Source organism: Lagopus muta, chromosome 1 (genome assembly GCF_023343835.1).
Source record: "Lagopus muta isolate bLagMut1 chromosome 1, bLagMut1 primary, whole genome shotgun sequence".
NCBI lineage: Eukaryota > Metazoa > Chordata > Aves > Galliformes > Phasianidae > Lagopus > Lagopus muta.
Window position 1 is genome coordinate 39238213 of NC_064433.1, and position 12527 is coordinate 39250739.

Sequence of the window (12527 nt, forward strand, 5' to 3'; positions counted from 1 at the left end):
ATGAAAGGTGGGAAAGCATATGAAGTTGCAAAGTTTAAATGTCTTACCTAACACCCTGGCAGGCAGAGATGTCCAGGGAAGCCTTGTCTCCTAAACCATGCTACTTATCCTATAAACCAACATATCTACATTTCTTGCTTAAAAATAAACTTACATATGTGCTGTGTTCTTCAGGTTATAACTGCATGCAAGGTATTACAGTGCATCACAGATTTGATAGTTATTACTGCAAAATTCACTGATTTACTGGTAGTTTTCAGTACTGTTTTGAGTTTGATTTTTATGGATAACATGTAAAAGGCTCATCAAAAATTTGAAATTTAAACTGACATGATCATAATAATGTATGTGTATATGCATATATATATATAATATATATATTGTATATATACATATATACAAGACTGTAATAACTTTGTCCTTTTCCTTGTCATTTTCCTATTTTTTTTTCCTTTGGGAACTGGACAATTTCATCTCTGCTATCTTAATACTCTAAACAAAGATGCCATAGTAGTGCAACAACAGAAACTAAAACTACAATAAATTTATTGACATACTAATACTTTGACATAGAATTGAGTCCAAGAATTATCATTTGGATCCCATGTCCCTGGTGGCAGGATAAAACACCATTCCCATCCACCTCACCAGCATGCAGTTTCATTTGGCTATTAGCCTCCCTGAAGGTGATATGTTTGAACAGCCTTTCAATTTGTCACTTTACTGCTCTCTACTAAAGAAGTCATCCTTACTATCTATTATGCTTTCAATAACGAACTCTTGTGCTCCAGTGGGGGAAAAATCAAGTATTGATTTTCAGCCAATTATGAAACTTTAAACTTTGTTTTTAACACCAATATCACCTTTCAGATGTTTTTAAGGCAATAGTAGGTAAATGAAAAAGCCCTTTATAGCTATTTCAACAGATATGTATACATTACTCAGACAATGACCATGACTATTTAATTCACCAATCACGAATATTAGGGCAGTAATGTTTCATAACAAGATACAAAGGAGTTAGGAGTTACCTTACACACTGAGAAGTAAAGTTTATGTATGGGTGGGTGACATTCACAGAGAATACATCAATATTTGCTTCTAACCTTGCTTCAGTTATTTGAAAGGAGAAAAAAACAAGCAACAAGAATACCTCAGAAAACCATCTAGTTTTTCTATTATCAGTGTAGATCATGTAAACTCTTAGTTTTATCTAGAGAGTATTGATGAAATCATGCCAGCCAATTTCCTGATTAAAAATATTTAAATACCCTGATTTCTTCCATTTTACCGCTTGTCTTCTGTCTTCAGTGATACTGCGTTCTTTCCCAAACAAAGTGATACTTTCTAGCAAACTTCTAATTAGTGTTCTGTATACTTGTAGTATATTTCTTCTACTTGCCTGTTGCATAGAACTTTTGCTTTTACAGTAAGATTACTATCTATTATATATGTTGGTCTTCTTTCTACCCTTCTTTCTACCCTACTGGTGGTTTCCAGTCATGCAGTTCAATATATTATTTACTGAGGTGTATACAGTCAGTATGTTTGCACTTCAGAGCCCCTCAGACTTGTTCTCTTTCAAGAAATAGAATTATATTTTCTCTGATTTGACTTCAAAGAATAGTTTAGAGGGACTGTGTTCTTCACCATATTAAAGCTACTTTTTAAATCTTTTTGTTGCAACCATGAAGACTCTTCTAAAGACAAAGCTGCCACTAGTTTTAATGTGTTGAAGGACCATGAAAGTAACACCAGAGATTGTTGAAATAATTGACTAGTTATGCCAATTAGAAGGGTCAAGAGACACCACATGGGAGCCCATTTGATGAGAAAGAGGTTTATTTAACCCAACATGATCCAAGCCAGTATCACAGTTTCCCAAATTATTATCCTACTGCTGAGCAATCCCATGTGTTAGATAGCTAGCTGGCCTGAAGAATACAGTAAGGAAGCTCTTTTCTTGCATATGCTTTATTTTGTAACTTGACACAATTTTGAAGCTCCTAGTTTTTGCTCTTTTTGTTCAAATGCTTAATTTGATTGATGTGCTGATTATATTTCACCTGTTAGTTGCTGATGTATTTAACTGGATTGCTAAATTCATTAAAGGATGGTTGTGTGTAAGGTGCAGCAACCCTGCACAAAGCAACAATTCTTCAGTTATTTGACACGTCTGAAGAGGTAGAAGTAGCCTATATCTCACTTATCTTTTTATAATATTTAATTAATTTATTTTTGCTCAACATTTTTCATCATCATTCGTTCCAGGACTGTAGATCCATACATGCTTGTCAGGTAATTTATAGCAACATTATGTGTGTAGAAATAACGATGCCTTTCTAGACATTGATTTGTGTGCAAATCAATGTCCAAAACAGGGAGGCTACTTTTCAGGGAAAATATTATTTACTGTGAATAGTTTGCCTAGTTGCTAAAACACCAGCTGTTTGCTTTCTATCAACCCCATTATTTTAGAAGAAATCATTCTGGATGTCCCCTATTTTCAGTGTCTCTGGAAGTCCAGCAAGGGTCAGAATCAAGATCCCTGTAGAATACAACTCTTCGATCCTAGTCTTCAATTGGGCAGCTCAGAGCTCAGATAACATTGGCTTGTACATGTTTTTCTATTTGTTCTATCCCATCTGTGAGCAGAAGATTTAATTACAGTTGGCAATGGATTTATGGTCTGCTTCCATTTTCTCTAGATCAATGATTTCGGACTCAATTACCTCTACATGCCTTTCTGTCTCCACCACCTGATTCTTCAGACCATTAAATTATGCAGTGAATGAATCACTTTTATCCTCCAACAAAGGAAAGATTTCTTTCAGTTTGTGCAGATTAGCATGGACGGTTTCCAAGAAAGGCTTGGGGGAAGTTTCTTGCCACAAGGCTGGAAATTTGGAGGAGCATGCTTTGCCTCAGACATTAAACCTTCTTTCTAAGGATCTTGCCATGTAGTAACCACTCAGTTTGAAGAAAGTGACCTTTTCACCTTGGAGTTTTGCTAATGGACTAATGTTCAGCATCCATCAGTCCTTTGCCTATACTGATTCTAAAATATAATCTGATGACTGTAGGAAAAGCCAGATCACCATAAGAATGGCTGCCTCAGTTAGGTCCCCTATATTGGGTAAAGTTTTGCAAATGGTTGATGCCCACATTCTACTGATAAAGCAGTAAAAGGTGAGGAAAAAGTAGCATCTTGCAGCTGTATCAGGAAGTTGTATAATATGTTGTCAGCAAAGAAATGGAAGAGGGTGCTCAGGCAAGTCACACATAGGGGCTGCTTAGCACTTTATGGCCTCTCACTCTGGAAGCTAGATGGGCATTAAAGTTACTCTGGTTTAATTTAGGATATGAGTATTTTTGTTTCTGAATGCATGGAAACTAAACTTCAGCCTAGAGCAGTACAGATAAACACATTTAATGTTCATTAAATCTAAAAAAAAAAAAAAGGTGTTTTTTTGCAAGTTCCAGATTTTGTGTCCAGACCTTCATTTGTTGGACAAATTTATCACCATTGTATCCTATCCTATCCTTTTTTTTTTTTTTCCCCTTTTTTTTTTTTTCTATTCTGTTATGCTTTATCAGTACAAATGAACAGCAATAAAATGTTTTTCTTTATCATGCAGTATATATCAGTACAATACAAACAAGTTCCATATTAGTAGTTATTTAGATATTTAAAAATGGCATCAACTGCGCTGCTGATTTCTATATAAGAACAGCTTGTGTTTCAGAATGTGTCACTTAGAAAGAAATACTTGAATGTTCCCAAAACCTTAATCTTCAGGATATCTCATTTTTAATTAGAAAAGGATTGCAGTGATGTGACCTGTGCAGAAGCCAAATCTGATACACAAGCAGGCAAAACTAAATAAGTAAAGCAAAAGAAAATCTGTTTAAAGGATCTCTTCTCAAGTCTTACTGTATTTCTCTTAAAATATATTAAAAAAAATGAAAACCCAAGCCTGTCACAGCTATCTCTACTTAATTTCACCAAAATTGCAAAACTGTAGAAATGCTGACTAGAAAAGAATGGTATGAAGTTCGTCAAGAAAAATATTCCCTGTTACATACTGCACATTTTTAGGTGTAGATTTATGATATTTATCTGAATTTTAAAAATATTATTGATAAAACTCTGGAAGACACTGCCATAAAATTAATACAAAATATCACTGCAATGTAGAAAAACTGATATGATGATTTATCTTTCCTATTGCTTGTATAAATATACACATACTTGCAATGGATCTTTCTCAAGAGTCCTTGAGAGTTTATTCTATCTGGATTTTATCATTTTGGGAAGTCACTTTTAAAGAAAAAAGAAAGCTTCAGCAAACATCTGTAAGTAGTCTGAGAATGAGTCGGTAGCTGGGATAATCTGAATTTTTTCAGTGATTCTATTCAGTTGGTCTCTTCCATCTTTACTCAATTGTACTGCAGTAGTAGGAATGTATCACATCCCATAGGCTTATTGCAAGTTTCTTTGTCATATTTTAACTGCAAATGATAACATGATCTGACACAGATGTTGAGAAAATGAAATAATTTGTGTGCATGTGCATGAGCAACTTAGCTCTTAGATTCTTAGTTCTAAATTTTTCTTGCCTTAAAATATTTGTATAGAAATACAGAACATCTGGAGAAAAAAAGATAATATTACTCCTTTTCTTTTTCCTGTGAGAGCATCACTTACTATCCTTCCCATTATGTTGCATCTCAACACTTATGTGGACTTCCTCCTAAACTGAGACAGCATGTATCAGTGCCATCTGCTGACTTTGGACAATATTGCTTCAAAGTTTGAAAATCTATGGGGAAAACTGATGACACAGATTTGAACAGGCTGCAAAACGAGGGATTAAATAAAGTTATACATAATGTATCTGTATTGTTTTGAAATGACACAGGAGAAATTATCATAGGAGCAAAAAGAAAGAAGCCTTCCAATCAGAAGTGCTTCCTGGTGTAAACCGTGACTGTGTTTGGAGTAATTAATGTTTTCACCGATTATCTGGAGATGAACCGCCCTATAAAATGGCACAAGGAACTAGTGGAGAAAGATCATGTAGGGTGCCAAGTCATTTGCCTGCTCTCCAAAAACACTTTAGTATCTGTACTTAAGTGCTCACTAAAATTAGCCTATGATGCTAATATACTTCTCCGTGCCTCAAGCTTGCTGAAGTAATGGTTTCAAATGTTACGTTACTTCGAAGAAACTCTGATTGCAGTGAAAAACCACCAAACTAATTCTAAAGTTTCCAAAAGCTTGTCTGAGTTGCGTTAATAGTGCTTCTCTTAAAATATGCAGGAAGAAGAAAGAAAATTCTACTTTTTGAATTAATGTCTATTTTTTACATTATATTTCAATCTTATTGCGTATGTTTGTTTATGTGACTACATATGCAAACTTCTAATGGATTATGAAAACAAAAGGAAAACAGGGCTGATCTGTATCTGTCTCTGTCCAGTTCTCTGATGTCCCTAGATTTTGTGGACACCTAGTTTGCAAGTTAGCATACGGAAGGAAACAAAACACGCAGAAAAAAAGGGAAAATCAGGTTATTAATAATGGAATTAGAGAGATTTTAATGAAAATTTCTAAGAAAATAAACACTGCCACCTATAAGCTGTCTTCTCCCAGGCTGCACTGTGGGACTGTGTCAGAGTGGTGCACAGTTTTGTTATTGGTTGATATAAATTTCTAATGGGATATTGAAATAGAAAGTTTCTATCAAAAATAAGCCCTACCATTCCCAAGTGCTACTTAAAAAAAGATAGAAGTACTATGCCTTTTTGTACAGGAAGGAATATGGAAAAAAAGTGCAGCGAAGTCTAGAAGAAGAATGTTCTGAGAAGCAGGACTGACAATGAGCCCTTGACTGACTGCCCAGATCTGTGACTCTGTCTTCCTTGTTGCTTGGCAACTCTATGTTATCACAAAGAAACTGATATTAAGTTGGAACAGGCTGGATATGGTAATTTACGTGGGAAGATACTCTTGCAGTGGGAAAACCATTTTATTTCTAGTTTCTGTCAGCGTAAGTAGGTTTCACATGATGAACTGTAGTACATCCCCTTTCGGGTGCATTTTACCTAAAAAGGTAAAGAACAACTCTGCCCTGGAAAGAGACTGTGAAAAAAAAAAAAAAAAAAAAAAAAAAGAAAGGAAAGAAAAAGAAAAAAGGAAAAAAAAAAGAAAAAAAATAGAAGAAGAAAGAAAGATAGAAAGAAAAGCAACAATGCCCCCTAGCACCTTGCTATTTATTAGACATGGTCCTAGTATCTACTCGGACATTCTTCCAACAGTAGTGACAAAGGCTGGTCTGCACAGCTATGTGGTTCCACATACAGTTTACAGTTTAGAGAGATGGAACTTGACTAATTTGAAGACCATCATAGCAATGGAGTAATTTGAATTTTGTTGGTACTGCACGATTGGGAAAAGAACCCCTTTTGTTAAATTGAGATGATTGGAGAGTATGGCAAGGGTCTGTATGTAAAGCATATCTTATCTTGAAAGCACTGAGCCACAAGAGAAACATAATACATAAATATGTTTTTATATTTAGGCTTAGGTCTAAGATCTAAAGCGAAAGAGAGAATATACAGAATATGCACTATTTGATGAAACTGCTTTGTTTCTTAAATGTTTGTTTTACTTGTAGTTCTACTAAACAACATCACACTGCATTCCCATCTCTATATTTCCATCCTGTTCCATTTCCAGTAATTTAACACCAACGTGCAGTTCTACAAGTAAGGAAGTACTTCACATGTCTTCAGGACTCCCTGTTCTGGCTTTGGTCAGCAAAACATTCCCTGTCTCCAGCCTTCTCCCTGCTGCAGAGTTAACTTGAAATATAACTCAACTTTTACCCTTGGCTCAAATCCCAACAATACACAAAAACTTTGTGCCTCGAGTGTGTTGATGCTGTTCAGCCAAAGGGATTGGCCTGGACTGTCAGAAGGCACAGGCAGCAGTTTCAATTAGCAAAGCTAATACAGCTACCCAGTGCTGCTCCAAAGACTTGTCTTCATTGCCAAAAAAGGTGTATTTTTACTGAGGGATAATTAGCCTGAATTATCTGTCCTTATTTAAAATAAAGCCCTCCATCTCTTTTCTTACAGTGAAGTCATTGCTTCCCTATTAACACAGAGGACCCTCTTTTAATGAGGCTAAGATAACAGAGGAGGAATTAACTTTACAATGAAAACAGCCCATGATGTTCCAGGCATCAGTCAGACCCACAGACTGCAAGCTAAGCCCCTTTCTGAACTCACTCATGGCAGGGAAGTATCTTCCTTGCTCACTTTTCACTTGGCCAGCATAGGATGGATCGGCTTGCATTCTATCTACCAAACTAATGAGTTTGTCTCCTTTTTAATTTACCACATCACCTTCAATAAATCCAAAAATGCTTTGGGCTGTTATCTGACTCGGAGACGAGTAATTACTGGATTGACTCCAGCAGCAAGCATGGCTTAATTAAAACGCGGTGTATTTCCCAAAATGGTAGTGACCAATTTTATTCTGAGTGCAGCCTAAAAAAATGTTATAACAGGACAGATGAACTTCACTCTTCCCTAAAGAAAGCACTCTTCCACTGCTTTTAAACTGAGCTTCACTGCTAAATGGTGAAGAGCTGTCTTATAGCCCCTTACCACTGGCATCTCATCCTTACCTAACCCATCTTAACTGCTGTGTTGCTAACACACACAACCCACCTGCTTCTTAAACCCAGATGTCGTGGTAACATAAAGCTTGCTAGCAGTCTCCTGTACTTTATGCTCATTGCATGAGTCTCCTGTATGCCAACCAGCAGTACCCTCTGGCTTGTGAACCATGCCAGACTCGGGGCTGCAAAATTGCAGCACCTCAGCATGGCACCAAAAATTCCTCTACACTTTGGTTTTGTCTTTTTTTTTTTTCCAGATTTTTTTTTTTTTTTTCAATTTGAAAGTGTTCTTTAAAACAGCCTTGTCACCTTAGCTTTTATTGGAAAAAGAAAAAAAAAGAAAAAAGGGCTGCCTCCTGCAGCAGGAATATGTTCAGTATTTCCCACTGATGAGAAACAATTGCTGATATGTTTTTTCATTCTTGAACTCTGATAAGCACAGAAGGAATAAGTAGTTAGGGGTGTGCTCCCTGTGTCTTACAGGGATGCATTGAAGCTCTGGGGAGAGGTGCTGAGGGAGCAAACTAGGGCAGCAATCCCTCCTGTTCTGGCTTAGCGGAGTTCTCCAAGAGCACTGCTTGGAGCCAGGAGGAGGTCCCAACACTGGCTAGCTGTTGAGAGCCAACGTTTTCACTTTGTCCACTGTTCCCATTAGCATCTGCAATTAGTTCTAGCTAGTCATGTTCTCAGAGAGGGCTTAAGGAAGGGTGGGAGTAAAAAGACAAGTTTAAACATCGTTCTGTTTTTAGAACTACCCAAGTGTCTCCTATGGGACTGAATGACTCAGAGTTCATACACAGAGCTTGCCACCTCCAGGATTTTTATTTCATATCTGTCACAGGTCTGTAATGACTGTAGGACTGAATGTGATTGAAAATTAAACTGTTTTCAGAAGCATTGTTACTGACATATTAATGTTATGAAGATAGCTCTCTCATGTCTTGTGCATAGTTACTGCATCTTGTTGATTTGCAAGTGTTGATACAGAAGTAAAATAAAAGAAGTAAAAAAAAAGCCAACAGATACAGGCTTGGGAGTGCATGGCTTATATTTGAATGTGAGATACCAGCCCTCTGGTAAACTAAAACACAACAGAATAGATGATACTTCTAGATGTTAAAAAACTAAACAATTATTAAAAAACCCACTCACAAACAAATTATCAGCAGAAACCTTTCCCTGCTTCAATGAGCATGACTCATGGGTTTCTGAATTTTGATGGATGGTTGTAAAAAAAAATAGTTTTATCTACTACTGACAGATGGAAGGTTTCTTGGCTTCAGAAATATGAACTGCTGGATCTCAAGTACCTTGGTCCAAAAATAAAACTCTTTTAATAACATGTCTCAATTTTGACAACCATACTGTGCAGTAAGTCTTGGATTCTACATATAAGCATGTTTTAAAAGACTAAACCAGACCTTTATTTTAGGGCTAGATCAATCCTATAAGTTTGTTAAGTCCTTAGAACAGGATCTCACTATTAAGTGCAATGGTTCTTTCTGTTAACTCCAAATCTGAGTTTGTTGAGGGTACATCTTAGAATTTAAAACACAGTTCCTTTATTTTTCTTGAATTTAATTTGGAAGACGTGAAAACATTAAGTTGTTTTTTGATGATGAGGCTTGAATAAATATGCAGGAACAAAGCACAGTTGAATCTGTAAGTGAAATGATGATTTCTTCTTCATGTTGCAGAGCACAGACAACTCAAATATATCTGTAATTGCTCAGAACAAAAAGTGCTTTGATAATGATATTGTTTGCTCGAAGAATATTTTCATCGCTGTTGGAGACTCTGAGATTTATTTTAGTGAACTTTCTGAGAAGCAGGTTAGTTATTTTCTTTCTTTTTTTGGGTAGCCTTTCAAGACAACTATTCTGAAGTTATGACTGTAAAGGAACATATTTTTGGAAAATATCTCCCAGTCTGGGTTGATGCAGTATAAGTGTCTAGGCTTGGATAAAGCGTCAGCTCCCAGAAAAAATACTGTTTTTTCACAGTTTTCTTCAAGTTCTCTTTTTCATACAAAGAAGACTGATCTAAAACCTCAAGGAGTCAAACCATGCTGAGATTTATTTTGCACCATTTGGTTTTGAAAGTTAAATCAAAGTACATAATGAAAGCAAACCTGAATAATCCAAAACACAGGATATCAAAGTATTAAACAACATTTCTAGTAATAGTATTGATTCAGCTATACAGTGCAGATAAAGTATGCTTTTGTATACACTTTACATTACTAATTGGCTGTGGTAGAATTATGTTATTAGATCTAAATAATATCCATTTTTGTCAGAGTACCTTGAGGGGACAGGAAAACAAATCCAACTATCAGCTTTGGATGGCTGGATATTATACTGTGATACACTTTCCGGAACAGGATATTACAATTCTGTGGGATAAGAAGACCATGATGCATGTTACAGTTGGACCTCAATGGAAGGTGAGCTAAAATAAAAATTAGGGATTTTATGTAGTTCTCAATGTTGTTAATGTTGTACCTTCATGAATCGCTGCGATTAGCTTTTCTTCTTGACTTGCCTTCCTAGTGATATAGCAGTTTAACAGCTGTTAGTGTTTTCCAGGTAAAATATGACTGAGGATGTGATTTAATGACTGGAGCCCTGAAGAGAAAGGGGTGGTTTCTACGTGCAGGTTTACTCTGTTGCTCCACACATTGTAACCTTGAAGATGTACAGTGATTCAACTCTGACTCAAAGTTAATTTAGGAGTGGGAAAAGAGGATTAGATTTGAGTTACCTCACGTATTTTCCCAATTTCTGAGAACAGTGGAAATGAATCTGCAGTAAATACATAGCTCTCAATGTAGAAGAGGGCTCATTTATAGCGCAGGTTGTGTTAGGCTAATGGTGGAACTGAACACTGATTTGCAGAGGAAGCTGCTGAGATGAACGGATGGTGTCATATCTTGAGTATAAATTTAAGAAAATGAGTTACAAGAAAGGATCTAGACAAGAACTGACATTTAAACCACGTAAGTATACTGTGACAGGGTTAAGGGCATGATGCAGGGAAGAATATGAGGCTCTTTGCAGTTGCTCTTTATTCATTTTCTACATCAACATCTTCCTTGATGCTTCTGTGACTCAATCTCTGAGTCCTGATGTAGTAACTTTATAAGCAAATTCAGTAATTGCATCCCCACTCCATATTGGAAGTGATTCTATGTATTGTGAGGAAGCTCTTTTCTGTAAAAGAAAAGAAAATGAAAGGGCTTCATGCTAGAAAAAAAATATCAGATATTTTGGAATCTAAGACAAAGTTTCAGTAACCATTTAATCTCTTTTTAAAGCAACACTGTTGTAGGCTTTTGTCTCTATGGGCAGAAAATACTTCACGTATTTGCTGATTTATCAGCCATCAATAAAGAAAAAATATATCTATTATTCTGTTTTACAGAATAATAAGCAAGGGGCTCAGGTCTAAAAGTTGTATATGTGGGCACAGGTACCTCAGTCTCTTTCTACTTTCTGTAGCTGTTTTTTCTGTAGGCTCTAGGTTAGCAAGATACAGTCTGCAGCAGTCCTTATAGAAACAACTCATTAGGCTGAGCCACAGAACCCTCAAAAACCAACTCTGTATTTTACTGTATGTATATCATTTTGTTTATCTATCTATGTGTGTATGTATGCATGTATATTTTTTTCATCAGCAGCACACTTGCTCCAACACAGGAGTATTACAACTGTGTCTTTCATAACTGCTGCTGTTATGAATGTTCTTGTTATTGTGATCTAAAAAAGAGGCAGCAAGTTTCAATCACAACAACTAGCCAAGCTTCACAATTACAATGTAATTCACCTGAACTTTTGAATTCCAGATTGGATACAGTACTAAGCTTTCAGGAAGTACAAGAAAAAAGGCAAACAAATAACAATTAAAAGTGATTTGTAATTGGTTACTGTAAGTATAGCAGAATGTCAGATATTTTCCAAGTGTAAATCAGTTGCACTCACCTTTTTCATCTTAAGAATATTATAATCCAAACTGATTATTATTGACTATTAGGATATGTAAAAAATACAACCTTTTTCTTATTTAGGGTAAATTGGCAGGTTTGTGTGGAAATTTTGACAAATACACTTCAAACGACCTGACTACTTCAAACAACATGGAGGTGAGGAATGCACAGGTATTTGGAGACAGCTGGGTGTTAGGACAGGTAAGCCCCATGTCCAATAAAAATTTAGAATAAAAAGTTGCTAATTTTAATTTATAAATGAATACAGTATGAGTGTATGAAACAGGGATTTTCTAAATTCAGAGTCATGATACATATTTGAACTTTTATGTCTGTAGAGTCTTATACTGTAACAAACATATACTGAATTTAAATGAAACCATCCAAGATTTTCATGTAAAAATACACTGATCCCTAAATAAAATATTTATTATAGCTGTCTGGATTTCAATTTTCTACGGATTTCATAGAATCGTAGAATACCCTCAGTTAGAAGGAGCCCATGAGAATCACCAAGTCCAACCCTTGGCTCCATGCACAACCACCCCAAATTCACTTTGCTTTCAAAATTTAGAATCAGTCCAGCTTTAAAAACACTTATCATTTTTTCTGATGTTGGAAGCGTAGGGATATGGAAAGTAAACAGGATCTGAACACTGAAGAGAAACAGGTGGTCATCAGCCCCCTGATGCTGCCTGCTTACGTACAAGCACGAGGGATTTTCTGCGCAGCACACAGTTAAAATTCATCAGTCTGGAGGAGATAAGCTGAGGAAGTTATAAAACTTAGCTTGAAAAAGCATCAGGCACAATCCATAGTGGAAAGTAGATTTCAGAGAAGGGAGGAGGCTG

The 12527-nt window shown here is 36.1% G+C and overlaps 1 protein-coding gene across 1 annotated transcript in view; it reads left to right on the forward strand.

The window, feature by feature from the left end:
* The window catches only part of OTOGL (otogelin like), a 92983-nt gene that overhangs the window by 39045 nt on the left and 41411 nt on the right, over positions 1-12527 (forward strand). The window contains exons 27-29 of the mRNA XM_048934180.1: positions 9389-9523; positions 9991-10137; positions 11758-11877. Of these exons, the coding sequence (XP_048790137.1) occupies positions 9389-9523; positions 9991-10137; positions 11758-11877 (402 nt within the window). The remainder of the gene's footprint in view (positions 1-9388; positions 9524-9990; positions 10138-11757; positions 11878-12527) is intronic.